The sequence below is a fragment of the Carcharodon carcharias genome (assembly GCF_017639515.1).
Source record: "Carcharodon carcharias isolate sCarCar2 chromosome 36 unlocalized genomic scaffold, sCarCar2.pri SUPER_36_unloc_2, whole genome shotgun sequence".
NCBI lineage: Eukaryota > Metazoa > Chordata > Chondrichthyes > Lamniformes > Lamnidae > Carcharodon > Carcharodon carcharias.
Genome location: NW_024470737.1, coordinates 2,227,596 through 2,254,621, shown reverse-complemented (window position 1 = coordinate 2,254,621; position 27,026 = coordinate 2,227,596). Strand labels below are relative to the sequence as shown.

The window sequence follows — 27,026 nt, the reverse complement described above, 5'->3', positions numbered from 1 at the left end:
TGACCCTCCGACAGTGCGGCGCTCCCTCAGCACTGACCCTCCGACAGTGCGGCACTCCCTCAGTACTGACCCTCCGACAGTGCCGCGTTCCCTCAGCACTGACCCTCCGACAGTGCGGCACTCCCTCAAGTACTCACGCAAGGAGTGTTGGCCTGGGTCTTTGAGGCCAATTCTGTAGGGAGGTGGCTTGAAGTTGCGACTTTCGGAGTCAGAGACCCGCTGAGCAATGGCTGGCCATAGCTCCCCACTGCCACAATCAACTGTGACTGGCCAGTGCAACTCCCCAGCCCGGTGTCTCAGACTCAGTCATGGACCTTGTTGGCTCTGGGAGATGGAGCGTCCTTTCTGCCGTACTACCACAAGGTGGCAGCCTGCACCAGCAAACCTCTGGTGCTGCCGTTTGCCAGTCTCCCCCCTAGGGGGTGCTGCAGATTCACAATCAGAGAACCGAACTGCACAGAAAGAGGCTATTCAGCCCATCGTATCTGTGGCAGCTTTTTGGAAGAGTTGTCCAGTTTTGTCCTGCACCCCAATACCCACCCTGTAAACCCTCCAAACTAGACTGCTTCATGCCCAATTGCTTTTCGAGAGTTCTTTTGGAATCTGATTCCATTGCTATTTAAGGCAGGAGTTCCTCAGGGTAGTGTCCTCGGCCCAACCATCTTCAGCTGCTTCATCAATGACCTTCCTTCCATCATAAGGTCAGAAGTGGGGATGTTCGCTGATGATTGCACAACGTTCAGCACCATTCGCAACTCCTCAGATACTGAAGCAGTCCATGTCCAAATGCAGCAAGACCTGGACAATATCCAGGCTTGGGGCTGACAAGTGGCAAGTAACATTCACACCACACAAGTGTCAGGCAATGACCATCTCCAACAAGAGAGAATCTATCCATCACCCATTGATGTTCAATGACATTACCATCACTGAATCCCCCACTATCAACATCCTGGGGGTTACCATTGACCAGAAACTGAATTGGACCAGCCACATAAATACTGTGGCTACAAGAGCAGGTCAGAGGCTGGGAATCCTGCAGCGAGTAACTCACCTCCTGACTCCCCAAAGCCTGTCCACCATCTACAAGGCACAAGTCAGGAGTGGGATGGAATACTCCCCCACTTGCCTGGATTGAGTGCAGCTCCCACAACACTCAAGAAGCTCGACACCATCCAGGACAAAGCAGCCCCGCTCGATCGGCACCCCATCCACATTCACTCCCTCCACCACCGACGCACAGTAGCAGCAGTGTGTGTACCATCTACAAGATGCACTGCAGCAACTCACCAAGGCTACTTCGACAGCACCTTCCAAACCCACGACCTCTACCATCTAGAAGGACAAGGGCAGCAGACACATGGGGAACACCACCACCTGGAAGTTCCCCTCCGAGCCGCTCACCATCCTGACTTAGAAATATATCGGCCGTTCCTTCACTGTCGCTGGGTCCAAATCCTGGAACTCCCTCCCTAACAGCACGGTGGGTGTACCTACACCACAGAGGCTGCAGTGGCTCAAGAAGGCAGCCTTCTCAAGGGGGCAATTAGGGATGGGCGATCAATGCTGGGCCCGGCCAGCGGCACCCACATTCCATTGATGAATAAAATTTTAAAGAACAGCTCTGAAGAAGTGACACGGAATCGAAACGTTAACTCTGTTTCTCTCTCCAGACCTGCTGAGTATTTCCAGCATTGTGTTTTTATTTCAGATTTCCAGCATCCGTGGTGTTTTACTGTTATATTAAGAAAACGCGTTCCGGGTCTTAAGCACAGAAAAACTTCCTCTTTGATTCCCCTCTCGCCAATTATTTTAAATCTGTGATTACCCTCTTTCCTGTCCAGTGGAAACCATTTTTCCTTATTTACTCTGTCCGAACCCCCCTTCCTGATTCTGAACGCCTCGATTCAATCTCCCCCTTAACCTTCTCCTCCGCTCTGAGGAGAACAATCCCAGCTTCTCCACACGAACCGAAGTCTCCTCATCCCCGGTATTCCTCCACTCCTCCTCTTGGACGTCTCCGGACCCCTTGGCATTCTCCCAGCCATGTGTTTCCCAGGGTTAGACACAATGCCCCCCAGGTGAGGCGAAACCAGAGTTTTGTCAAGGTTTATCCAGGCTCCCTTAGTTTTGTATTCACTCCCCCTATTTACAGAGTCAATCATTCCACACACTTTGCAAACCACCCTCTCAAAGCTTACCCACCTTTGACAATCCTGCTTGAGTATTGCTGTAAAAAAAAGATATGCCGAAGCTTTTCATCTTGCACTCATCAGAACAGAGCAAGAACACTAATATAAAGGGAAAGAACAATTTATACTGTATGTGAAGAGAATGCTGATTGATTGGCAAAGTGGACTCTCTTCACATGCGGTATAAATTGTTGTTTCCCTTTATATTAGTGTTCTTGCTCTGTTCTGATGAGTGCAAGATGAAAAACTTCGATGTGTCTCTTTTTACAGCGATACTCAGGTTCTGCATTTACCAAACGACAATCCATCTTCATGGATTTGTGAAAATCCACCCCCAGATCTCTCTCTCTCCAATCCAGTAATAGGTACGATATAGGTTTGACTGCCTCTCCATGCTGTTTCTTCCCAAAGTGCACATATGCACATGTCTCAGTGTTAAACTATACCTGCCGTCAATCAGCCCATTTCAAAATGTCCCCCACCCCCCCCACCTGTTACTATCGTGCTGATTGTTAACCATGTTGCTAAACTGCAAATCTCCGTCACCGCCTGGGGAGGAAGTCCCACCTCCGAGAGCTGCCAGCCATCCAATTGGCCCCAACTGGCTCTCTGGTCCCCAACGGTGCCCCCGGGACCTGTGGCCGCTTCCGGGACTGCAGCCTGCCCCCAGGAAAGAAAGGGCGGGATTTTCCGGCCCCAGCAGCAATGGTCGTGGCTGCAGGCTAGACGGGGGAAAGTCGCAGAGCTGGTAACTTATAACAAGGGGACACATTGGATGGGTGGGTGGGTAGGGTGGGGCGGGGCAAGGGTGCGGGGACCGGGACGGGCAGACCTTGGGAGGAGCCTCAATCGGAAAAGGGGGCACAATGAAGGAGTTCCCCCTAACTCTTCCTTCCCGAGCCCAAGCAGGCACAAAGATAGGTAGGAACGTATGTTGTGAAGAAGACATAAGAAGGATATAGATAGGTTGAGTGAGAGGGAAAACATCTGGCCGATAACGTGGGAAAATGTGAAGTTGTTCACTTTGGCAGGAAGAACAAAAAAAAAAAGCAGAGAATTACTTTAACAGAGAACGGCTGCAGAATTCCGAGCTGCAGAGGGATCTGGGTGTTCTAGTGCATGAGTCACAAGAAGTTAGTATACCGGTACAGCAGGTAATTAAGGCGGCTAATGGAATGCTATCCTTTATTACGAGAGGGATTGAACATAAAAGTAAGGACATTATGCTTCAGTTATACAGGGATTGGTGAGACTGCACCTCGAATACTGTGTGCAGTTTGGGTCTCCTTATTTAAGGAAGAATGTAAATACATTGGAGGCGGTTCAGAGGAGGTTTACTAGATTGATCCCTGGAATGAGTGGGTTGTCTTATGAGGAAGGGTTGGACAGACTGGGCTTGTTCCCACTGGAGTTTAGAAGAGTGAGGGGTGATTGGATTGAAGTTTACAAGATCCTGAACGGCCTTGACAAGGTGGATGTAGAAAGGATGTTTCCTCTTGTGGGTGAGTCCAGAACTAGGGGCGGGGGGGGTCACTGTTTTAAAATTAGGGGTCACCCTTTTAGGACAGAGATGAGGAGAATATTTTTGTCTCAGAGGGTTGTGAGACTTTGGAACTCTCTGCCTCAGGAGGTGGGGGTCATTGAATATTTTTAAGGCAGAGGGAGACAGATTCCTGTTGGGCAAGGGAATCGAAAGTTACCGGGAAGACTGGTGGGGTGGCGGGGGGGGGGGGGGGGGGGGGGTGGGGTTGGAAACGGGCGCCTCGAGTCTAAATCAGGGAAGAGAGCAGGACGTTCCCCCCATCCGTCGTGTCGGCTGCGGGGTTCCTTTCTCGTTTATTTATTTTTTTTTGTTTTGGATCCTCAAATTTTACAGCAATTTTGACGAATGATGTGTTACAATCCAAAAGAAACCAGCTTTGATAATATTTCTTCACACTCTCTCTCTCTTTAAAAAAAAATACACAAAAAAATAAAACAGTTGAGTGTGTTTCTCTTTGAAAACAGACAGACGGCTGCCTGACCCTATCGGACTGACCCCTGAGGTTAGAGGGTCAGCAACGCCTGTCTTGGCTTGATGGGCTAAAGGCAGGTGTGCTGTGCATGGACCATTGTTCTCCCTCTCCTCCCTCCCTCTTTCCAGCTTGTGTGCTGACGTTCCGAGTCTTGCGATTTACATTCACGTTCGCCAGAAACTGGCCACACCTCTGTGCCCACACCCCCCCCCCCGCAACCCCTTGCTCTACGCCCGAGAGGGACTGTCGAGTGCAAGAGGAACCTCCGCCCAGCTCTCCGGGAAGGAAGGCCCTTCTCCTGCTCCTCTTCTCCCACCCCGCTGCATCCTCGGGACTTAGTGCCCGGTCCACCCACCTGCCATTCTCACCCGCAACTGTCCCCACACCGCAAACCCCCCCCCACCACACCTCGCACGCCAAACCCTAACCAACTACCCCCCCCCCTTCCCCTCCCCTCCCCCCACTTCCAACCCACCCTCTGCTCTTTGGTGTTCAGTGAAAGAAGAATCATTCAGGACGCGTTAGGGAAATCTGACCCCTGCCCGGTACAAAGATCCACGCCCACGCTCGTCAAAGGTGGGGGGGGGGGAGGGGTGGGGGGGGAGGGAGGTAGTTGGGGGAGGTCCCGGCACGTCAAAGCGTCACGCTGTCATTCCAGCCTCCTGCCACAAGTGGCGCTGCAGCGCCCACCCAGTGGTAAGGCAGTGGAACTGCAGCATGATGGTTTACATATGAAAATTCTATTATAAATAGGGGAAGGGAATTCATACGGGGGAAGGGCAGGAGGTTTGGCTGTAGAATTGGGGGGGGGGGGAGAGGTGGGAGGAGGAGGGGTGGGTTCAACCCATACGCTTGGGTTTAATGACCCTCTTCCCAAACCCCCCACCATTCTCTAACCACCAGCCACCAACACCCATTCCCCCACCCCGCCCCAACGACCCTCCCACAACCTTCCACTCCACTTGGTCCTGGTCGCAACGTCATGGGGAATTGGTCATGTGAACGAGCTCTGCCCTGTACGTGGACTGGCACATGCTGGGGGTCCGACTGGGTCTCCTCTTGTGAGGTGGGGTGAGGTGGGGGGGGGAGGTGACCAGTGGCACATGACCCTGCACTGCAGGGAACCTCAGAACAAAACACCACGCGGATTCAATCTCTTAAATATCGCCCTCGTGCCAAAGGCTGGAGAGGAGAGATGAAGCTTTTGTGAAAATCCAGTATGGAGACATTCCTTTACCCTGGAGACACTTAAATAAAGCGGGTCAGTGATTGGAGGACATTGCACAGATACAGCTGGGACACACACACACACACTCACTCACACAGGGGTTGCTGCTGAGCAGGAGGGGTCCCCTTAACTGGAGCATCAAGTGTGTGTGTGTGTGTGTGTGTGTGTGTGTGTGTGCGGGGGGTGGGGGGGTGAGGAGGGGTCAGAGTTCAGTAATACAAGTCATCGTCCTCTTCTTCGAGCTGGTCGATGACGGGGTTTCCCTCTCCGGGGGCGGGCTGGCCGGAGCCGTAACTTTCCGGAATGTTCTGCAGCTGCTCGAGGTCTACAGGAGGAGGCAAAAGAAGATTGAACGTGAGAGTCAGCCTTGGGCGATATGAGGGGTCAGGTGAGGGCATTGGATGGAGAGCAGGAACTTCCCCCCAGCTCCCTCCCAGCAGGAACTTCCCCCCCAGCTCCCTCCCAGCAGGAACTTCCCCCCCCGCTCCCTCCCAGCAGGAACTTCCCCCCCGCTCCCTCCCAGCAGGAACTTCCCCTCGCTTCCTCCCAGCAGGAACTTCCCCCCCCGCTCCCTCCCAGCAGGAACTTCTCCCCCGCTCCCTCCCAGCAGGAACTTCCCCCCCGCTCCCTCCCAGCAGGAACTTCCCCCCCCGCTCCCTCCCAGCAGGAACTTCTCCCCGCTCCCTCCCAGCAGGAACTTCCCCCCGCTCCCTCCCAGCAGGAACTTCCCCCCCGCTCCCTCCCAGCAGGAACTTCCCCTCGCTTCCTCCCAGCAGGAACTTCCCCTCGCTTCCTCCCAGCAGGAACTTCCCCCCTGCTCCCTCCCAGCAGGAACTTCCCCTCGCTCCCTCCCAGCAGGAACTTCCCCCCAGCTCCCTCCCAGCAGGAACTTCCCCCCCGCTCCCTCCCAGCAGGAACTTCCCCCCCCCAGCTCCCTCCCAGCAGGAACTTCCCCCCCAGCTCCCTCCCAGCAGGAACTTCCCCTCGCTCCCTCCCAGCAGGAACTTCCCCCCAGCTCCCTCCCAGCAGGAACTTCCCCCCCGCTCCCTCCCAGCAGGAACTTCCCCCCCGCTCCCTCCCAGCAGGAACTTCCCCCCCAGCTCCCTCCCAGCAGGAACTTCCCCCCAGCTCCCTCCCAGCAGGAACTTCCCCCCAGCTCCCTCCCAGCAGGAACTTCCCCCCCGCTCCCTCCCAGCAGGAACTTCCCCTCCACTCCCTCCCAGCAGGAACTTCCCCCTCGCTTCCTCCCAGCAGGAACTTCCCCCCTGCTCCCTCCCAGCAGGAACTTCCCCTCGCTCCCTCCCAGCAGGAACTTCCCCCAGCTCCCTCCCAGCAGGAACTTCCCCCCCGCTCCCTCCCAGCAGGAACTTCCCCTCGCTCCCTCCCAGCAGGAACTTCCCCTCGCTCCCTCCCAGCAGGAACTTCCCCCCCGCTCCCTCCCAGCAGGAACTTCCCCCCCACTCCCTCCCAGCAGAAACTTCCCCCCACTCCCTCCCAGCAGAAACTTCCCCCCCACTCCCTCCCAGCAGAAACTTCCCCCCACTCCCTCCCAGCAGGAACTGTCCCCCCCCCGCTCCCTCCCAGCAGGAACTTCCCCCCTCCACCGCTCCCTCCCAGCAGGAACTCACCCCCACCCCCGCTCCCTCCCAGCAGGAACTTCCCCTCGCTCCCTCCCAGCAGGAACTTCCCCCCACTCCCTCCCAGCAGGAACTGTCCCCCCCCGCTCCCTCCCAGCAGGAACTTCCCCCCTCCACCGCTCCCTCCCAGCAGGAACTCACCCCCACCCCCGCTCCCTCCCAGCAGGAACTTCCCCCCCCGCTCCCTCCCAGCAGGAACTCCCCCCCCCCGCTCCCTCCCAGCAGAGAGTCAGTCTTGGGTAAGGTGGGGGGCAGCGGGGCATTGGAAAGAAAACAGGAGTTTCCCCTGCTCCCTCCCAGCAGATCCCATGTCTCAAACCAACAATTTCCCCACCCCCCCCGGCTCCCTCCCAGCAAGAAACTCCCCCCACTCCCTCCCAGCGGAAATTCCCCTCGCTCCTCCCCAGCAGAAACCTTCCTGCTCCTTCCAGTGGGAGAGCCCGGTCCATCTCGAGCGGGTTACTTTACCCCTGCCACTGGGAGCGGCTTGTGGGATCTTGCTGTACCATAACGGTGGTGACACATGGATGTTGGAGGTGGTGAAGAGGGGTACATCTTGCTCCCTCAATGGGCTTCACAGCCACTTAAAAAACTATGTTTCACGGGCAGTCCCTGTTACTATGTAGAAAACGTGGCAGCCATTTTGCGCACAGCAAGCTCCCACAAACAGCAACGTGATAATGACCCAGAGCATCTGTTTTTATTAGTGATGTTGGTTGAGGGATAAACATCGGTCCCCATTCACTGGGGAGAACTCCCCCAAGACCTCCCCCACCACCACCCCCACCCCCAAACCCCCCACCCCACTCTCCCAAACGTCCCCCCCATCCCACCCACACCCCCCAAACCCCCAGCCCCACCCACCCTCACCCCACCCCCAGCCCCCCAACCCCCAGCCCCGCCCACCCCAACCCCTAGCCCCACCCCCCCCACCCCCAGCCCCAACCCACTCTCCCAAACGCCCCCCCATCCCACCCACACCCCCCAACCCCCAGCCCCACCCACCCTCACCCCACCCCCAGCCCCCAGCCCCACCCACCCCAACCCCCAGCCCTGCCCACCCTCACCCCACCCAAACCCACTGCCCCACCCCACCCCCACCCCCCCAGCCCCACCCACCCTCACCCCACCCACTGCCCCACCCCCCCAACCCCCAGCCCCACCCACCCTCACCCCACCCCCAGCCCCCCAACCCCCAGCCCCACCCACCCCAACCCCCAGCCCCGCCCACCCTCACCCCACCCAAACCCACTGCCCCACCCCACCCCCACCCCCCCAACCCCCAGCCCCACCCACCCTCACCCCACCCACTGCCCCACCCGCCAACCCCCAGCCCCACCCACCCTCACCCCACCCCCCCAACCCCCAGCCCCGCCCACCCCCACCCCAACCCCCAGCCCCGCCCACCCCACCCCCAGCCCCACCCCCCAGCCCCGCCCACCCCAACCCCCAGCCCCGCCCACCCTCACCCCACCCAAACCCCCAGCCCCACCCACTGCCCCACCCCACCCCCACCCCCCCAACCCCCAGCCCCACCCACCCCCCCAACCCCCAGCCCCGTCCGCCCCCCAACCCCTCCCCAGCTCTTTTCCCAATAGCGATCGTGGGATCCTTTACATCCACCCGAGAGGGCAGACGGGGGCTTCGGTTTAACATCTCATCCTGAAACAAGGCACCTTCGACAGTGCGGCACCCCCTCTCCTACCTGCCGGCTCCTGGGCGGTGGAGGGAGGCGGACTCTCGCCCTCAGACTCCTCCTCCTCCTCGAGCGGGCCCGCCTGGCGCAGGCGCGGGCCGCCCTCTGGCTCCGCCTCCTCGGGGTCGGTTGGCGCCGGGGTTTCCGGCCCCGCCAGGCAGGGCAGGGCGCTCGAGCCCTCGGGCTGGCCCCGCCACGGCGGCCAGGGGCCCGGCTCCGGCCACCCCTCGCAGCTCAAGGCCGCCCACAGGCAGCTCTCGTCCGCGCTCCGCCGCCTCTGCTGGAGGGAAGGGACTCGGTTAGAAGCGGAACGCGGGTCACCGGCGTCCATCTGCCCTCGCCCGACCCCCCGGGCTGGGCCGACCGCGCAAAAGCCCGACCGTGGACCCCGCCTCCCAGCCACCGAAAACAGGCCCGGGATGAAAATTGAGGCCCATGCTTTAGGCCTGGTGGTTTGGGGATAATCTCGGGGGTGGGCGGGGAGATCATGTCCGTCAAGTATGAGCTGTTGGTGACGTCATTGGGTCCATGAGAGGCTAAGGCCTTGTCCATCTCCATGAGGGGTGGGGCCTTGTCCATCTCCGGGGGGGAGGGGCCTTGTCTATCTCCGAGGTGGGTGGGGGAGGGGCCTTGTCCATCTCATGGGGGAGGGGCTTTCTCCATCTCATGGGGGAGAGGCCTTGTCCATCTCCATGGGGGCTGGCCCTTGTCCATCACCTAGGAGGAGAGGCCTTGTCCATCTCTGGGGGGAGGGGCCTTGTCCATCTCCATGGGGGAGGGCCCTTGTCTATCACCTAGGGGGAGAGGCCTTGTCCATCTCCAGGGGGAGGGGCCTTGTCAATCTCCGATGGGGAGGGGCCTTGCCCATCTCCGAGGGGGGATGGGTGAGGGGCGTTGACCATCTCCAAGGGGGTAGGGGCGTTGTCCATCTTCGAGAGGGGAGGGGCGTTGTCCATCTCCAAGGGGGAAGGGCATTGTCCATCTCCAAGGGGGAGGGGGTAGGGGCGTTGTCCATCTCTGAGGGGGTGGGGTGAGGGGCCTTGTCCATCTCCGGGGGGGGGGAGGGGTGAGGGGCCTTGTCCATCTCCGAGGGGGAGGGGTGAGGGGCCTTGTCCATTTCCGAGGGGGTGGGGTGAAGGGCACTGTCCAGTCCGTCTGAAGTAGGCCCAAACCTCATATTGGGGCCTGTTGACGCCTCGGGCAGACATGGCGGCCGCCTAACCACAGGCCTCAGGCCCCCTTAGATGTGCCGGTGCGCAGCCTGATGTCAGGTTTAGGACCCCTTTGGGGAAATCAAGGTGCCCAGGGCAGTGCCCGGCGTCGGGAGGCGTCCTCCCGGCCCAATTGGGGGGAGGAGCCCACTGTCAGCCTCTATCCCACGCTACCCCCACCAACCGCCCCCACGCCGAAATCACCCCTGTCCCGCCCGAGGGGCGCTGTGGGCGAGGCAAGCGGAGGGTGGGCTGCCCCAGGTGGGCCAAGTTATTTCCTGCATCCCTCGGGCCTTGGCGACTGAGTGTGGAAGGCAGGCCAGAGGCTGGGCTGTGCCTCCAAAGGGGAGGGGGTGGGTGGGGGGGATTGGGGGAGTGGGGTTTTGGGGGGTGGGAGCGGGGGGTTGGTGGGATGGTGGGGTGGGGGGAGGTAGGTTGGGGGGGGAAGAGGGCTGTGGGGGGAAGGGGTGTGTGGGGTGGGTGGAGCAGGGGGGATGTGGGGTGAGTGGGGGAGGGGTTTGGGACGGGTGTGGGGAAAGGGGGTGGGGTGGGAAGGGGTGGGGACTGGGGTGTGGGGGGGAGGGGCTGTGGCGGGAGGGGGTGGGGACTGGGGTGTGGGGGTGAGGGGCTGTGGTGGTAGTGGGTGGGTGGGGAGGGGGGTGTGGGGGAGGGGGTTGGGACTGGGGCATGGGGGAGGGGCTGTTGGGGGAGGAGGTGGGTGGGGAGGGGGGTGCGCGGGAGGGGGTGTGGGGGAGGGGTTGGGGTTGTGGGCGAAGGGGCTCGAGTCGGCAGTGACATCTGTCGGGAGCGTGCGGCCTACTTTGGCCCCGCACCTGTAGGGCGTTGGCGTTGAGGCCTGAGAACTGGGCAGAGGGCAGGCTGAACTGCCTGGAGTGGGACTTCTTCTTCCTCCGCTGGCCCTCGGACAGGGCCGGGACCGGGGCCTCCTGCCTCCACTCCTCCATCTCCCTCTGCAGCTCCACGCGGCTCTGCTCCGACTCCTGGAGGCGGGCCTCCAGGCTCCGCAGCTCCTGGGCCTTCTCCTCACAGGCCTTGCGGCAGCGCTGGAACTCCTCCTGCAGCAGGCCGTGTTGCCTCCTCAGGCCCACCAGCTCCTCCCGCTGCTTCTCCATACTCCGAAGCCTCTCCTGCTCCACCAGCGGGCTCTCTCTCGAGTTCTGGCGATTCAGCCGCTCCTTCTGCTCCCCTAGCTGCTGTCGCTGGAGCTCCAGGACTGAGTCCTGCTTGACGACGAGAGCCTGTGGGGGACAAGGAGGGGGGGGTGGGCGAAAGGTCAGGGGATGGTCAAGGGTTATCCTGCCCGGACAGAGAGCAGCAGGTGACAGATACGTCCGCCTTGCAACCTGCCCCACACAACCTTGGCTTCACTTCAACCCTCTCCCTAGGCCTCGTCCCCTTGTCTCATCTTCTGACTCCTGACCTTTCACCTCTCCTGAGCCCAGCAGCTTTGAATACACTTTAACCCTCGACCCTTCACCTTTCCTGCAACCCCCCCCCGCCCCCGGCCCATTGCGATATGTTCTAGTCCAGCCCCTGATCCTTCACCTCAACCCAGGCCCCGTCCCCTGTCGTTATACTCTAACCCCTGACCCCTTGCCTTTCCCCTTTGACCCCCCTCACCCTTCCCTGGCCAACAGTCAGTCAGTTTCCCTTTGCCATATCAATCCCAAAGCAGACAATCCCCACCCACCCCCCACAATCCCCATGGCGACAGGGCCTTAGGCCTTGGCCTAGCCTATGGGGGAAGAGCCTCCTCTGCCTTGGCTAATTCCTCCTGCCTTCCCCACCACCCCTGGTCAATTGCCCTGGGAACGGTTCTAGGGAGAAGCAACCCCCACCCCTAAACACACACTATTGCCTGCTCTGTTCGGGAACATTCAGACCATTCCCCATTCTGGATAAACGAAAGAGAGACAGACAGATAGAGAAAGAGAAAGAGAGAGAGCAAGACGGAGACAAAGAAACGGAGAAAAAGAGACAGCGTGAAAGAGAAGCAAAGAGAGAGACAGATCGGGAGAGAGTGATTGAGAGACAGAGAGAGAATGAAAGACACAGATAGACACAGAGAGACCGAGACAAGGAAAGAGAGAGAGAGAGATCGAGAGACATGGAGAGGTGAGGGGAGAGTGAGAGACACACAGAGAACGAATGAGACAAAGAGACAGACAGGGACAGAGAGAGAGAGAGTGAGGAAAGAGGGTAGAGAGAGACAGTGAGAGAGAAAGAGAGAGAGTGAGAGAGGGACACACAGAGTGAAAGGGAGAGACAGAGAGAGAGATTGAGAGTTAAAGAGAGGGGAAGCAGTGAACCAACCTGGAGACCATGCAGCAGAGCAGAGAGTCGGGAAAGTCTGAGCAGCACCTCCTGTGGGGAGAGTTGATAGGATTGTGGTTAAAGTGGGAGCAGCAGAGGCTGACCAGCTCACCCCAAAACCCCCATCCAGTGAATCCCCCATCCAGTGAACCACAACACCCCCATCCAGTGAATCCCCCATCCAGTGAACCACAACACCACCATCCAGTGAACCCCCCACCCAGTGACCCCCCAACAGCCCTACCCAGTGAACCCCCACACCCAGTGAACTCCACATTTTGACACCTCCTCCCCTCACCCTCGATACTTTCTCCCCTCACCCACGAAACCCCTCCCCTCACCATTGATACTCCCTCCCCTCACCCTCAAAACCCCCTCCCCACACCGTCGATACTCCCTCCCCTCACCCACAAAACCCCCTCCCCACACCATCGATACTCCCTCCCCTCACCATCGATACTCCCTCCCCTCACCCTCAAAACCCCCTCCCCACACCATCGATACTCCCTCCCCTCACCATCGATACTCCCTCCCCTCACCCTCAAAACCCCCTCCCCCACACCATCGATACTCCCTCCCCTCACCCACAAAACCCCCTCCCCACACCATCGATACTCCCTCCCCTCACCCACAAAACCCCCTCCCCACACCATCGATACTCCCTCCCCTCACCCTCAAAACCCCCTCCCCACACCATCAATACTCCCTCCCCTCACCCACAAAACCCCCTCCCCTCACCATCGATACTCCCTCCCCTCACCCACAAAACCCCCTCCCCTCACCATCGATACTCCCCTCACCCTCAAAACCCCCTCCCCACACCATCGATACTCCCTCCCCTCACCCTCAAAACCCCCTCCCCACACCATCGATACTCCCTCTCCTCACCCACAAAACCCCCTCCCCTCACCATCGATACTCCCCTCACCCTCAAAACCCCCTCCCCACACCATCGATACTCCCTCCCCTCACCCTCAAAACCCCCTCCCCACACCATCGATACTCCCTCCCCTCACCATCGATACTCCCTCCCCTCACCATCAATACTCCCTCCCCTCACCATCAATACTCCCTCCCCTCACCATCAATACTCCCTCCCCTCACCCTCAAAACCCCCTCCCCACACCATCGATACTCCCTTCTCTCACCATCGATACTCCCTCCCCATACCCTCAAACCCCCTCCCCTCAGCCTCAAAACTCCCTCCCCACACCATCGATACTCCCTCCCCACACCATCAATACTCCTCCCCTCACCATCGATACTCCCTCCCCTCACCCTCAAAACCCCCTCCCCTCACCATCGATACTCCCTCCCCTCACCCTCAAAACCCCCTCCCCACACCATCAATACTCCCTCCCCTCACCATCGATACACCCTCCCCTCACCATCGATACACCCTCCCCTCACCATCGATACTCCCTCCCCTCACCCTCAAAACCCCCTCCCCACACCATCGATATTCCCTCCCCTCACCATTGATACTCCCTCCCCACACCATCGATACTCCCTCCCCTCACCATCGATACTCCCTCCCCTCACCATCGATACCCCCTCCCCTCACCATCGATACCCCCTCCCCTCACCATCGATACTCCCTCCCCTCACCATCGATACTCCCTCCCCTCACCATCGATACTCCCTCCCCTCACCATCGATCCTCCCCTCACCATCGATACTCCCTCCCCTCACCCTCAAAACCCCCTCCCCTCACCCTCAAAACCCCCTCCCCTCACCCTTAAAACCCCCTCCCCACACCATCGATACTTCCTCCTCTCACCCTCGATACTCCCTCCCCTCACCCTCCATGCTCCCTCCCCTCATCCTCGATCCCCTTCTCCTCTCACCTCGTTGTGTGACCTCATTTGGAGTTGGTTTCCATTTCGGTCCTAAGGACATGAAGAAAAGATCAAATTTTAAAAAATAGAAAAAGAGAATGAAACAATGTGAGGAAGAGAGAGAATGATTGAGAGAGAGAGAGACGGAAAGAGAGAGGAGAGGCTGAGTGAGAGAGAGGGTGTGAGGCCGAAAGAGAGTGAGAGGGAGGTTGAGAGAGAGGGAGAGAGGGAGAGAGATTGAGAGGGAGGGAGAGCGGGGGAGGGAGGGAGAGAGAGATTGAGAGGGAGGGAGAGAGATTGAGAGGGAGGGAGAGCGGGGGAGGGAGGGAGAGAGAGATTGAGAGGGAGGGAGAGAGATTGAGAGGGAGGGAGAGAGATTGAGAGGGAGGGAGAGCGGGGGAGGGAGGGAGAGAGAGATTGAGAGGGAGGGAGAGAGATTGAGAGGGAGGGAGAGAGATTGAGAGGTAGGGAGAGAAAGAATGAGAGGGAGGGAGGTTACACACGGTTACTGGGTGTCGAGGGAGGGTGGTGGTGATCTAGGGTGTGAGACACAAACTCCTACCTGTCCACTGATAGTGAGTAAATCTGTCCTGCAGACTTCACTGGTCCCATTCACATTAGGCTGCTCATCATCTGGAGAAGGAAGTGAGGGCATCAGTCAAACAGACAGGGAGGAGGGGCCTGGGGACAGGGAGAGCGGCATGGAGATAGGGAGCAGGAGGGGCCTGGGGACAGGGAGAGCGGCATGGAGATAGGGAGCAGGAGGGGCCTGGGGACAGGGAGAGCGGCATGGAGATAGGGAGCAGGAGGGGCCTGGGGACAGGGAGAGCGGCATGGAGATAGGGAGCAGGAGGGGCCTGGGGACAGGGGTGTGGCTTGGAGACAGGGGGCAGGGCTTGGAGAGGAGGAGGGGCCTGGAGACAGGGAGGAGGGTCCTGGGGACAGGAGGAGGGGGCGTGGGGACAGGGGGTGGGGCCTTGGGACAAGGGAGGGGCCTGGAGATAGGGAGGAGGGGCTTGGAGAGGGGGAGGATGGGCCTAAGGAAGGGGACGATGAGCCTGAAGACAGGGAAGACAGTCCTGCAGATGGGGAGGAGGGGCTTGAAGAGAAGGAGGAGGGGACTGGAGGATTGATTAGGGCCTCGGGAGACACGTCGTGGCCTGGGAGATGGGGGTGGGGCCTGGGAGAAGGGGGCTGGGCCTGGGAGATGGGTGTGGGGTCTGGGAGATGGGGGTGGGGCCTTGGAGATGGGGGGAAAGCCTGGGGGAATGAGGCGGGGCCGGTGGGGTGGGGCCTGGGGGATGGGGCCATCGCTGACGTACTTGTGTTGCCACAGGCTGGTCCGCCCATGTTCTCGGTCCCTCCTGGTGCCGGGTTCTCCGGGGTTTGGTCCACGTTGGAGTTGGACACGGGCTGCCCCGTGGTCCCACAGACATCAATCATCAGCTCCGACAGCGTTTGAACTGGAAAAACAAGGAAATGGAAAGGATTAAAACCCAACGTCCTGAGCAGGAATCAATCCTTTTGGGAATCTTTCTTTCTATTCGTTCGTGGGGATATGGGCTTGGCTGGCAAAGCCAGCATTTATTGTCCATCCCTAATTACCCCTTGAACCACTGCAGTCCACGTGGTGTAGGTACACCCTTAGACTTTTCAGTGGTTTGAGTGTCTCGCTCGCCCATTTCAGGGGGTTGTTAAGGGTCAGCCACAGGGCTGTGGGTCTGGAGTCACATGTGGGCCAGACCAGGTAAGGAGGGCAGATTTCTCTCCCTAAAGGGGCATTAGTGACCCAGATGGGTATTTACAACAATTGACGATGGTCATTAGACTTTTAATTCCAGATATTTTATTGAATTCAAATTCCACCATCTGCCGGGGTGGGATTCGAGCCCAGAGTGTTACCCTGGGGTCTCTGGATTGCTAGCCCAGTGACACTACCACTGTCACACCCCCCTCAGCGGGAATTCCACACTGGAGAGTCCAACCGGCCGGATTCACCTCAATAATCAGCAGACAAAATTCTCTTGAAATGCCGGATCCGCCATGTTCCAAATATAGCCCATCATCCCTCCCTCTCACTTTTACCCCCGTCTCCCCTCTCCCTTACCCTTCATCCCCACAGCCCCCGGCCACGCCTCCAGGAAACATCCTTCCTGTTCCCTCAAACTCCAACACCAACCCTGACCTCTCCCCTCCCTTCGACACCCGAGATCTCCACGCCTTGACCCTTCCCCTGAACCCCCCAAACATACTGACAGCCTGACCTCTTGACCTTCCCCCGACACCTTGACCCCTTCCCGACTCACTGACCCCCCGAACCCTTCCCTCACCCCTTGAACCCTCCCTGACCCCCAACCCCTTCCCTGATCCCTCGAATCCAACTCAAAACTCTGACCCCCTGCCCTGACTCCTTGAGCCTTCCCTTGAAACCTTGACCCCTGACCACCTCCCTGACCCTTTGACCTCTCCCGGCACCCTCACCCCTGCCCTGACTCCTTGAACCATCCCCAGAAACTCTAAACCCTGACCCCTTGATCCCTAACCTTAATGTCCTGAGCCCCTGACCGCTTCCCAACTCCTTGTCTCTCCCGTCAATATGGCCCCCTCCTCCACCGACCGTGGGACGATACGGAGTGAAAAAGGTGGGCAGAATCTCCTTCCCGCATCAGTCACCACCCCCACCACTCCTCTACCCTACCCTGGATCCGGAGGCCACCACCCTCCCTCAATCACCTTCGACTTGGCCTCTGTCACCCTTGACCCCACTGTCACCCCATCACCCTTGACCAACGATCATTCACTCTAGAACTTTCCCCCATTACCATTGGTCAGCACACCTAACCTGCCTTCCCCCCCAAACCCCCTCTGTTACCCTCAACCTGCCCTCCATCATCTTCGTCCCCCCCACCCTCGACCCCCCCTCACCCTCGACCTGCCCTCCATCATCCTCAACCCCCCCACCCTCGACCTGCCCTCCATCATCCTCAAACCCCCCACCCTCGACCTGCCCTCCATCATCCTCAAACCCCATCTCTCTCACCCTTGACCTACCCTCCATCATCCTCGACCCCCCCACCCTTGACCTACCCTCCGTTATCCACGACCCCCCCACCCTCGACCTGCCCTCCATCATCCTCAAACCCCATCTCTCTCACCCTTGACCTACCCTCCATCATCCTCGACCCCCCCACCCTTGATCTACCCTCCATCATCCTCGACCCCCCCACCCTCGACCTGGCCTCCATCATCTTCGTCCCCCCTCTCTCTCATCCTCAACCTGCCCTCCCTCATCCTCGACCACCCCCACTCTCACCCTCGACCTGCTCTCCATCATCCTCGACCCCCCTTTCATCCTCGACCCACCTTTCATCCTCGACCCCCCCTTCATCCTCAACCTGCCTTCCATCATCCTCCACCCTCCCTCATCCTCAACCTGCCCTCCATCATCCTTGACTGCCCCCACTCTCACCCTCGACCTGCCCTCCATCATCCTCGACCCCCCCTTTCATCCTCAACCTGCCTTCCATCGTCCTCCACTCTTCCTCATCCTCAACCTGCCCTCCATCATCCTCGACCACCCCCACTCTTACCCTCGACCTGCCCTCCATCACCCATGACCCCCTCTCACTTGCCCTTCATCGTCCTTGACTCCCATTGACTTCCCCTTTGTAACCCTTGACCTCCCCACGATCATCCTTCATGTCTGTAGACATGACCCTTCCCTTCTGCCCTCTGTCTCCAATTGGCTCCCGTAAGGCTGACACCTGGGGAGGGAGGCCTTGCTGTGGTGGTATCGTCACTGGGCTAGTAATCCAGAGACCCAGGGTAATGCTCTGGGGACCCGGGTTCGAATCCCACCACAGCAGATGGTGAAATTTGAATTCAATAAAAAATCTGGAATTAAAAGTCTAATGATGACCATGAAACCATTGTCGATTGTTGTAAAAACCCATCTGGGTCACTGATCCCCTTTAGGGAGGGAAATCTGCCCTCCTTACCCGGTCTGGCCTACAGGTGACTCCAGATCTGCGATAATGTGGTTGACTCTTAACTGCCCCTGTACAAGGGTAATTAGGGACGGGCAATAAATGCTGGCCTAGCTGGAATCAAACCAATAAAAATCAAACACACCTCCCTCCCTCCCTCAGACACTCACTCCCACTGCCCCATCTCAGAGTCTCCTCTCACTCGCTCCAAGAGAGCTCCTTATACAGGAAAGAGCAGTTCCCACCTCACTCCAAATCCAACAGGGAGACTACCCCACAGAACAGGAGTCGGCCAGCACAAGCCTCTCGTTTGCGGTTGACTTAGCCGCAAAGAGACAACCTAATCCCCTGTGACCATGGTTTTTAACGAGTATGCGTGATATGCTAATCTATTACAAATAGCTTCCTGCCCCTTACCATCATGAATCACAATCCACCCTCAATCTCTATCGCAAAGTTACTTCCCAACTTATGTCCGGCCATCAGTGACCATCTCCAACAAGAGAGAATCTAACCATCACCCTTTGACGTTCAATGACATTACCATCACTGAATCCCCCACTATCAACATCCTGGGGGTTACCATTGACCAGAAACTGAACTGGACCAGCCACATAAATACTGTGGCTACAAGAGCAGGTCAGAGGCTGGGAATCCTGCAGTGAGTAACTCACCTCCTGACTCCCCAAAGCCTGTCCACCATCTACAAGGCACAAGTCAGGAGTGGGATGGAATACTCCCCACTTGCCTGGATGAGTGCAGCTCCCACAACACTCAAGAAGCTCGACACCATCCAGGACAAAGCAGCCCCGCTTGATCGGCACCCCATCCACAAACATTCACTCCCTCCACCACCGACACACAGTAGCAGCAGTGTGTGTACCATCTACAAGATGCACTGCAGCAACTCACCAAGGCTCCTTAGACAACACCTTCCAAACCCACGACCACTACCATCTAGAAGGACAAGGGCAGCAGACACATGGGGGAACACCACCACCTGGATTTCCCCTCCGAGCCCCTCCCCATCCTGACTTGGAAATATATCGGCCGTTCCTTCACTGTCGCTGGGTCCAAATCCTGGAACTCCCTCCCTAACAGCCCGGTGGGTGTACCTACACCACAGGGACTGCAGCGGCTCAAGAAGGCAGCTCACCCCCACCTTCTCAAGGGGCAATTAGGACTGGGCAATAAATGCTGGGCCCGGCCAGCGATGCCCACATCCTGTGAATGAGTGAATCTGATATTCCTCCTTCCGCAGCGTCCTCCCCACCCCTGCCTCGATTCCCGTTCCCGGTAGGATCTCCAGCTTCTGCCCAGTGCCTCCCCTCGCCTCCAATAGCCTCGATCAGCGACCTCAGTATTCTGGGAGATTGCCCCCCTCCCTGGATAATGGGGGGAGGGGGGGATACCCACAGGCTCCCAAAGCCAAGTCCGCCACTGACCCTGACAAAGTTGGGGGGGCGGGTGGCATGTTTCTCCCCCCACGCCAGCCTTGGGCCCACAACCTCAGGGTGGGTGCCACTCCTCTGCCTTCCGGCTCCCAGACTGGCATTGTCGCTGCACGGGCACAGGGCACAGAGGCTGCTGCCTGCCCACCTCCCATTCCTCCCCATTACCTTCTTTCATGGCATCGTTCATGAGCTTCTCCCCCCTGGGGCACTCGCTGGCTTCCGAACGGAAGAGCTTCCGGCTGCTGAACTCTGGAGCTAGCTCCTCACAGGCCTTCAGCTGCAGAATCTGTAGGAAGAGGCTGGCCCTCTGCTCCAGCAGCTCAGTGATACTCCGATCCCTCTGCTGGATCTCATCTGCACAACAGGAGGGGCAATCGGGTCAGTGAGAAACCGTGTGGGGGTAGAGACAGAGGGAGAGAGGGTGGGGGGAGAGGGAGGGAGAGAGAGGGAGAGGGGGTAGAGAGAGAGAGGGAAAGAAGTGAGAGAGAGAGGGAGTGTGGGAGGAGGAGGAAATGAGGGACAGACTCCGACAGCACAGGCTGCACATGGTGAGGGAAGGTTGTAGAGATTAAGTCACAGCCTGCAAACCCCCCCCCCCAATCCACCCCCCACCCTGAACCAAACCCCCCACCAATCCCCCCCTCACCCTGAACCAAACCTCCTCCCCCAACCCTGAACCAACCCCCCCCATCCCCCCCTCACCCTGAACCAATCCCCCGCCCACCCTGAACCAAACCCACCCCCCAATCCCCCCTCACCCTGAACCAAACCCCCCCAATCCCCACTCGCCCTGAACCAAACCCCCTCCCCCAATCCCCCCCTCACCCTGAACCAAACCCCCCCAATCCCCCCTCGCCCTGAACCAAATCCTTCCCCCAATCCCCCCCTCACCCTGAACCAGACCCCCCCAATCCCCCCTCACCCTGAACCAAACCCCCCCAATCCCCCCCCACCCTGAACCAAACCCCCCCAATCCCCCCCCACCCTGAACCAAACCCACCCCCCCAATCCCCCCTCGCCCTGAACCAAACCCCCCCAATCCCCCCTCACCCTGAACCAAACCCCCCCAATCCCCCCCCACCCTGAACCAAACCCCCCCAATCCCCCCCCACCCTGAACCAAACCCACCCCCCCAATCCCCCCTCGCCCTGAACCAAACCCCCCCAATCCCCACTCGCCCTGAACCAAACCCCCCCAATCCCCACTCGCCCTGAACCAAACCCCCCCAATCCCCACTCGCCCTGAACCAAACCCCCTCCCCCACCCTGAACCAAACCCCCTCCCCCAATCCCCCCCTCACCCTGAACCAAACCCCCCCAATCCCCACTCGCCCTGAACCAAACCCCCTCCCCCAATCCCCCCCTCACCCTGAACCAAACCCCCCCCCACCCTGAACCAAACCCCCCAATCCCCCCTCACCCTGAACCAAACCCCCCCAATCCCCCCTCGCCCTGAACCAAACCCCCCCCCACCCTGAACCAAACCCACCCCCCCAATCCCCCCCTCACCCTGAACCAAACCCTCCCAATCCCCCCTCACCCTGAACCAAACCCCCCCAATCCCCCCCTCACCCTGAACCAAACCCCCCCAATCCCCCCTCACCCTGAACCAAACCCCCTCCCCCAATCCCCCCCTCACCCTGAACCAAACCCCCTCCCCCAATCCCCCCTCACCCTGAACCAAACCCCCTCCCCCAATCCCCCCCTCACCCTGAACCAAATCCCCCAATCCCCCCTCGCCCTGAACCAAATCCTTCCCCCAATCCCCCCCCCACCCTGAACCAAACCCCCCCAATCCACCCCCCCACCCTGAACCAAACCCCCTCCCCCAATCCCCCCCTCACCCTGAACCAAACCCCTCCACCAATCTTCCTCCTCACCCTGAACCAAATCCCCTCGCAATCCACCCCCCCTCACCCTGAACCAAACCCCCCCCAATCCCCCCCCACCCTGAACCAAACCCCCTCCCCCAATCCCCAGCTCACCCTGAACCAATCCCCCCCCACCCTGAACCAAACCCCCTCCCCCAATCCCCCCCCACCCTGAACCAAACCCCCTCCCCCAATCCCCCCCCACCCTGAACCAAACCCCCTCCCCCAATCCCCAGCTCACCCTGAATCAATCCCCCTCCACCCTGAACCAAAACCCCCCCCAATCCCCCCCCCACCCTGAACCAACCCCCCGACCCCCCCACCCTGAACCAAACCCCCTCCCCGACCCTGAACCAAACCCCCCGCCCTCCGCACTCTGGGCTGGGAGGACGCTCGGAGCTGTTTAGGGGCTGAAGGGATTCGAGTACCTGACAACTCTTTCAGGATTTCCTTCGTTTCAATCTCCATTGAGAAATCATCCATCTCAGGGCACCTGTAACACAGAGAGAGAGAGTGAGATAGAGAGGGAAAGAGGGAGAGAGGGAGGGAAAGAGGGAGAGAGGGAGGGAAAGAGAGAGAGAGAGGGGGAAAGAGAGAGAAAGAGGGAGAGAGTGAGTGAGAGAGTGAGTGAGAGAGAGGGAAAGAGGGAGATAGGGAAAGGAAAAGAGGGAGTGAGAGAGAGGGAAAGAGAGAATCAGAGAGATAGATTGAGTCAGAAACAGAGTGACAGAAAGTGAGAGGGGGGAGAGAGAGGGAAAGAGTAAGAGAGAGAATCAGAGAGAGAGAGTGTGACAGAAAGTGAGAGGGAGAGAAAGAGAGAGAGAGACAGAGAGGGAGAGGAAGATTGAGTCAGAGAGAGAGAGTGAGAGGGAGAGAAAGGAGTGAAAGAGAGAACAGAGGGAGACAGAAAGAGAGACAGAGAGAGAGAATTCAGCTTACCTCCTTCTAACAACTGAGACACAGAGAGCTCAAATCCAATAGACAAATCTGTGCACAGCAAGCTCCCACAGACAGCAACGTGATAATGACCCTGTTTCTTTTGTTGATGTTGGTTGAGGGATAAACATCGGGCCCCAGGACACCGGGGAGATCTCCCACCCGCCTCTCCCTGCCCCGGCCCACTCCCCTTCCAATAGCAGCCGTGGGATCTTTTACCGAGGAGGCAGATGGGGGCCTCAGTTTAACGTCTCACCCTGAAAGATGGCACCTCCCACAGTGCGGCACTCCCTCAGCACTGACCCTCCGACAGTGCGGCGCTCCCTCAGTACTGACCCTCCGACAGTGCGGCGCTCCCTCAGTACTGACCCTCCGACAGTGCGGCGCTCCCTCAGTACTGACCCTCCGACAGTGCGGCACTCCCTCAGTACTGACCCTCCGACAGTGCGGCACTCCCTCAGTACTGACCCTCCGACAGTGCGGCACTCCCTCAGTACTGACCCTCCGACAGTGCGGCACTCCCTCAGTACTGACCCTCCGACAGTGCGGCACTCCCTCAGTACTGACCCTCTGACAGTGTGGCGCTCCCTCAGTACTGACCCTCCAACAGTGTGGCGCTCCCTCAATACTGACCCTCTGACAGTGTGGCGCTCCCTCAGTACTGACCCTCTGACAGTGCGGCGCTCCCTCAGTACTGACCCTCCGACAGTGCGGCACTCCCTCAGTACTGACCGACCAACAGTGAGGCGCTCCCTTAGTACTGACAGGTAGAGAAAGAGAGGGACGGAGAGAGAGGGACAGAGACAGAGAGACGGTTAGAGAGAGAGACAGATAGAGAGAAAGATAAAGCGAGAGAGAGAGATGGAGAGAGACAGAGAGCGAGACAGTGAGAGTGACAGAGACATCGAGGTAGAGAGAGAGGGACAGAGAGAAAAGCACACAGACAGGGAGAGACAGAGAGAGGGACAGAGGGAGAGAGAGATACAGAGAGAGGGAAAGAGACAGAGAGGGAGGGAGAGAGAGACACTGATAAAGTGAGACAGACAATGAGCAAGAGACAGCGAGAAAGTGAGAGTAAGTGAGAGAGAGGCAGAGAGGGAGAGAAAGGGGTAGAGAGGAAGAAAGAGAGAGAGGGTGAGACAGAGAGAGCAGGAGAGAGAGAGAGACAGACAGAGAGAAAGAGACAGAAAGAGAGAGACAGGGAGAAAGAGAGAAAGAGACAGAGAAAGAGACAGAGAGAGAGAGACAGGGAGAGAGAGAGAGAGATATGGCAATAGAAACCTTACTTTCCAGGGTGTTGAGTAAACTGAACTCTGAGATGTGTGTGTATCACCCCCACCGCTTATCACTGACCAGTGCCAAATGACCAGCTGAGACCACCCACCTCCCCCACCCTGGAACCTGGCATTGGCGCCTGTAATGGGAGGGGCCCAGGACATTGGCGCCCGGAGTTACCCTGACACTCACACATTGACCGCCTGCTGGATGACTTTGATCCAGGTGTTCCTCTCGTCCTTGGAAGCTGTGTGGATCTCATACATCTCAGGAGCCTGGGCCACAGTGCTGATGAGGAACATCCCCTTCTCCTGGTTGGCGATGTCCCGGACAATGAGTTTGTGGAGCGGGATCACGGCCGGCTTGTTCTCCTGTGGAGGGGGGTGGGGGGGTGAGGCAGAAGGGTGGGTCAGTCAGCTCAAGGGCACCGATACGCCCTCTCTCCCTCCCTCCCTCCTGCCAGATAGCACCTCCCAGCCTCTCTCTCTCCTCCCAGCCTCTCACCCGATGCCAGCCTGGGCCTGGGAGCACTGGTGGGCTGGTCGACTGTGAGAGGCATCGCAACCAAGCCTGTTTGTGTGCCCCCCCAGCCCAGGTAGCGCTAACAGTGGCGAGGTCACTGCGCAGCGATTGGGAGTGAGACGTTCCCTCCGCCCCATTCTCTCCGGCTGGTTCTCCCCCTCCCTCACCCAGCGGTACTGAGGCTGATGGACACTAACTAGCGTAGATCAGCCGACTCAGTCTGGACCTGGGCTGGAGACTGGGATCTTCCTGGGTGGCGCCGTGTTGGGGCTTGGCAGAGGGAGCGGGGCGCGGCCTGGTGGTCCGGTGGCTGGGTTTGCTTTTGCCCCCACTGCCCAAGCCCCTTCCTGGGGGCACTCGCGCTGCAGGATAGACCTGGATTTAAGGGAGCGTCAGTAAATGCCCACTCCCCAGCACGGGGACAGGCCTGGATCTAAGGGAGCGTCAGTAAATGGCCGCTCCCCAGCACGGGGACAGGCCTGGATCTAAGGGAGCATCAGTAAATGGCCACTCCCCAGCACGGGGGCAGGCCTGGATCTAAGGGAGCGTCAGTAAATGGCCACTCACCAGCACAGGGACAGCCCTGGATCTAAGGGAGCGTCAGTAAATGGCCACTTACCAGCACGGGGAAGCTGTAGCGCTGGTCTTTTTCCTGCAGGAAGATCAGTACATCCGTGAGGAGCAGAACCTGAATGTCTGAGAGAACACAGAGTCAGAAAAAGAGACCGACAGCTCAACATGGACAACACAACCTATCCCACTCACCCTCCGTCTCCCCATGTCCCTCACTTACTCCGTCTCCCCTTATCCCTCTCACCCTCCGTCTCCCCATATCCCTCTCACCCTCCGTCTCCCCATGTCCCTCTCACCCTCCGTCTCCCCATGTCCCTCTCACCCTCCGTCTCCCCATATCCCTCTCACCCTCCGTCTCCCCATGTCCCTCTCACCCTCCGTCTCCCCATGTCCCTCTCACCCTCCGTCTCCCCATATCCCTCTCACCCTCCGTCTCCCCATGTCCCTCTCACCCTCCGTCTCCCCTTATCCCTCTCACCCTCCGTCTCCCCATGTCCCTCCCACCCTCCGTCTCCCCTTATCCCTCTCAGCCTCCGTCTCCCCATGTCCCTCACTCCCTCCATCTCCCCATGTCCCTCACTCCCTCCGTCTCCCCTTATCCCTCTCACCCTCCGTCTCCCCATGTCCCTCACTCCCTCCGTCTCCCCTTATCCCTCTCACTCTCTGTCTCCCCATATCCCTCTCACCCTCCGTCTCCCCATGTCCCTCTCACCCTCCGTCTCCCCATATCCCTCTCACCCTCCGTCTCCCCATGTCCCTCTCCACCCTCCGTCTCCCCATGTCCCTCACTCCCTCCGTCTCCCCATATCCCTCACTCCCTCCGTCTCCCCATGTCCCTCACTCCCTCCATCTCCCCCTATATCTCACACCCTCCATCTCCCCATGTCCCTCTCACCCTCCGTCTCCCCATATCCCTCTCACCCTCCGTCTCCCCTTATCCCTCACCCTCCATCTCCCCATGTCCCTCTCACCCTCCGTCTCCCCATGTCCCTCTCACCCTCCGTCTCCCCATGTCCCTCTCACCCTCCGTCTCCCCATGTCCCTCTCCACCCTCCGTCTCCCCATGTCCCTCACTCCCTCCGTCTCCCCATATCCCTCACTCCCTCCATCTCCCCCTATATCTCACACCCTCCATCTCCCCATGTCCCTCTCACCCTCCGTCTCCCCATATCCCTCTCACCTCCGTCTCCCCTTATCCCTCACCCTCCGTCTCCCCATGTCCCTCACTCCCTCCGTCTCCCCATATCCCTCTCACCCTCCGTCTCCCCTTATCCCTCACCCTCCGTCTCCCCATGTCCCTCACTCCCTCCGTCTCCCCATGTCCCTCTCACCCTCCGTCTCCCATATCCCTCACTCCCTCCATCTCCCCATATTCCTCACTCCCTCCGTTCCCCCCATATCCCTCGCTCCCACCACCTCCCCAAATCCCTCACCCCCCTATATCTCCCCATATCACTCACTCCCAACATCTCCCCATCTTTTGGTTATCTCCACCTATCACTGGCCCTCTATCCAGCTCTACCTGTCCCAGCCCCCCTTAAACCAGTTTATATTTCACCTCTTTTCTATTTTTCCTTAGTTCTGTTGAAGAGTCATTCAGATTCGAAACATTAACTGTGTCCCTCTCCGCAGATGCTGCCAGACCTGCTGAGTTTTTCCAGCTATTTTTGTTTTTGTTTTGGATTTCCAGCATCCGCAGTTTTTTGCTTTTATCTCCCCATCTGCCTCACTCCCACCTTTCCACCATCACCCCACATTCCTCACTCCCAACTTCTCCCTATATCCATTAAACACGTAATCTTTCCATAACACTCACTTCCATTACCCACCTGAGAGACACCAGTCAGTGTACAGATATCTCCCTGAGAGAGAGAGAGGGACTGAGAGACACCAGTCAGTGTACAGATATCTCCCTGAGAGAGAGAGGGGACTGAGAGACACCAGTCAGTGTACAGATATCTCCCTGAGAGAGAGGGACTGAGAGACACCAGTCAGTGTACAGATATCTCCCTGAGAGAGAGAGAGGGACTGAGAGACACCAGTCAGTGTACAGATATCTCCCTGAGAGAGAGAGGGACTGAGAGACACCAGTCAGTGTACAGATATCTCCCTGAGGGAGAGAGGGACTGTGAGACACCAGTCAGTATACAGATATCTCACTGAGAGGGACTGAGAGACACCAGTCAGTGTACAGATATCTCCCTGAGAGAGAGAGGGGACTGAGAGACACCAGTCAGTGTACAGATATCTCCCTGAGAG

At 58.7% G+C, this 27,026-nt stretch overlaps 1 protein-coding gene across 3 annotated transcripts in view; it reads right to left on the bottom strand.

Annotated features, from left to right (window-relative positions):
• Positions 1–3,966: 3,966 nt before the first annotated feature.
• The window catches only part of LOC121274429 (rho guanine nucleotide exchange factor 2-like), a 120,754-nt gene continuing 97,694 nt past the window's right edge, over positions 3,967–27,026 (bottom strand). For all 3 annotated transcript variants that reach the window (XM_041181759.1, XM_041181758.1, XM_041181760.1), the window contains exons 12-22: positions 24,814–24,890; positions 23,865–24,043; positions 21,890–21,954; positions 19,757–19,945; positions 15,474–15,614; positions 14,714–14,784; positions 14,161–14,202; positions 12,314–12,364; positions 10,813–11,238; positions 8,778–9,045; positions 3,967–5,760 (exon numbers count right to left, since the gene is read on the bottom strand). In XM_041181759.1, coding sequence (XP_041037693.1) covers positions 5,645–5,760; positions 8,778–9,045; positions 10,813–11,238; positions 12,314–12,364; positions 14,161–14,202; positions 14,714–14,784; positions 15,474–15,614; positions 19,757–19,945; positions 21,890–21,954; positions 23,865–24,043; positions 24,814–24,890 — 1,625 coding nt within the window. In that variant the 3' untranslated portion in view covers positions 3,967–5,644. The remainder of the gene's footprint in view (positions 5,761–8,777; positions 9,046–10,812; positions 11,239–12,313; positions 12,365–14,160; positions 14,203–14,713; positions 14,785–15,473; positions 15,615–19,756; positions 19,946–21,889; positions 21,955–23,864; positions 24,044–24,813; positions 24,891–27,026) is intronic.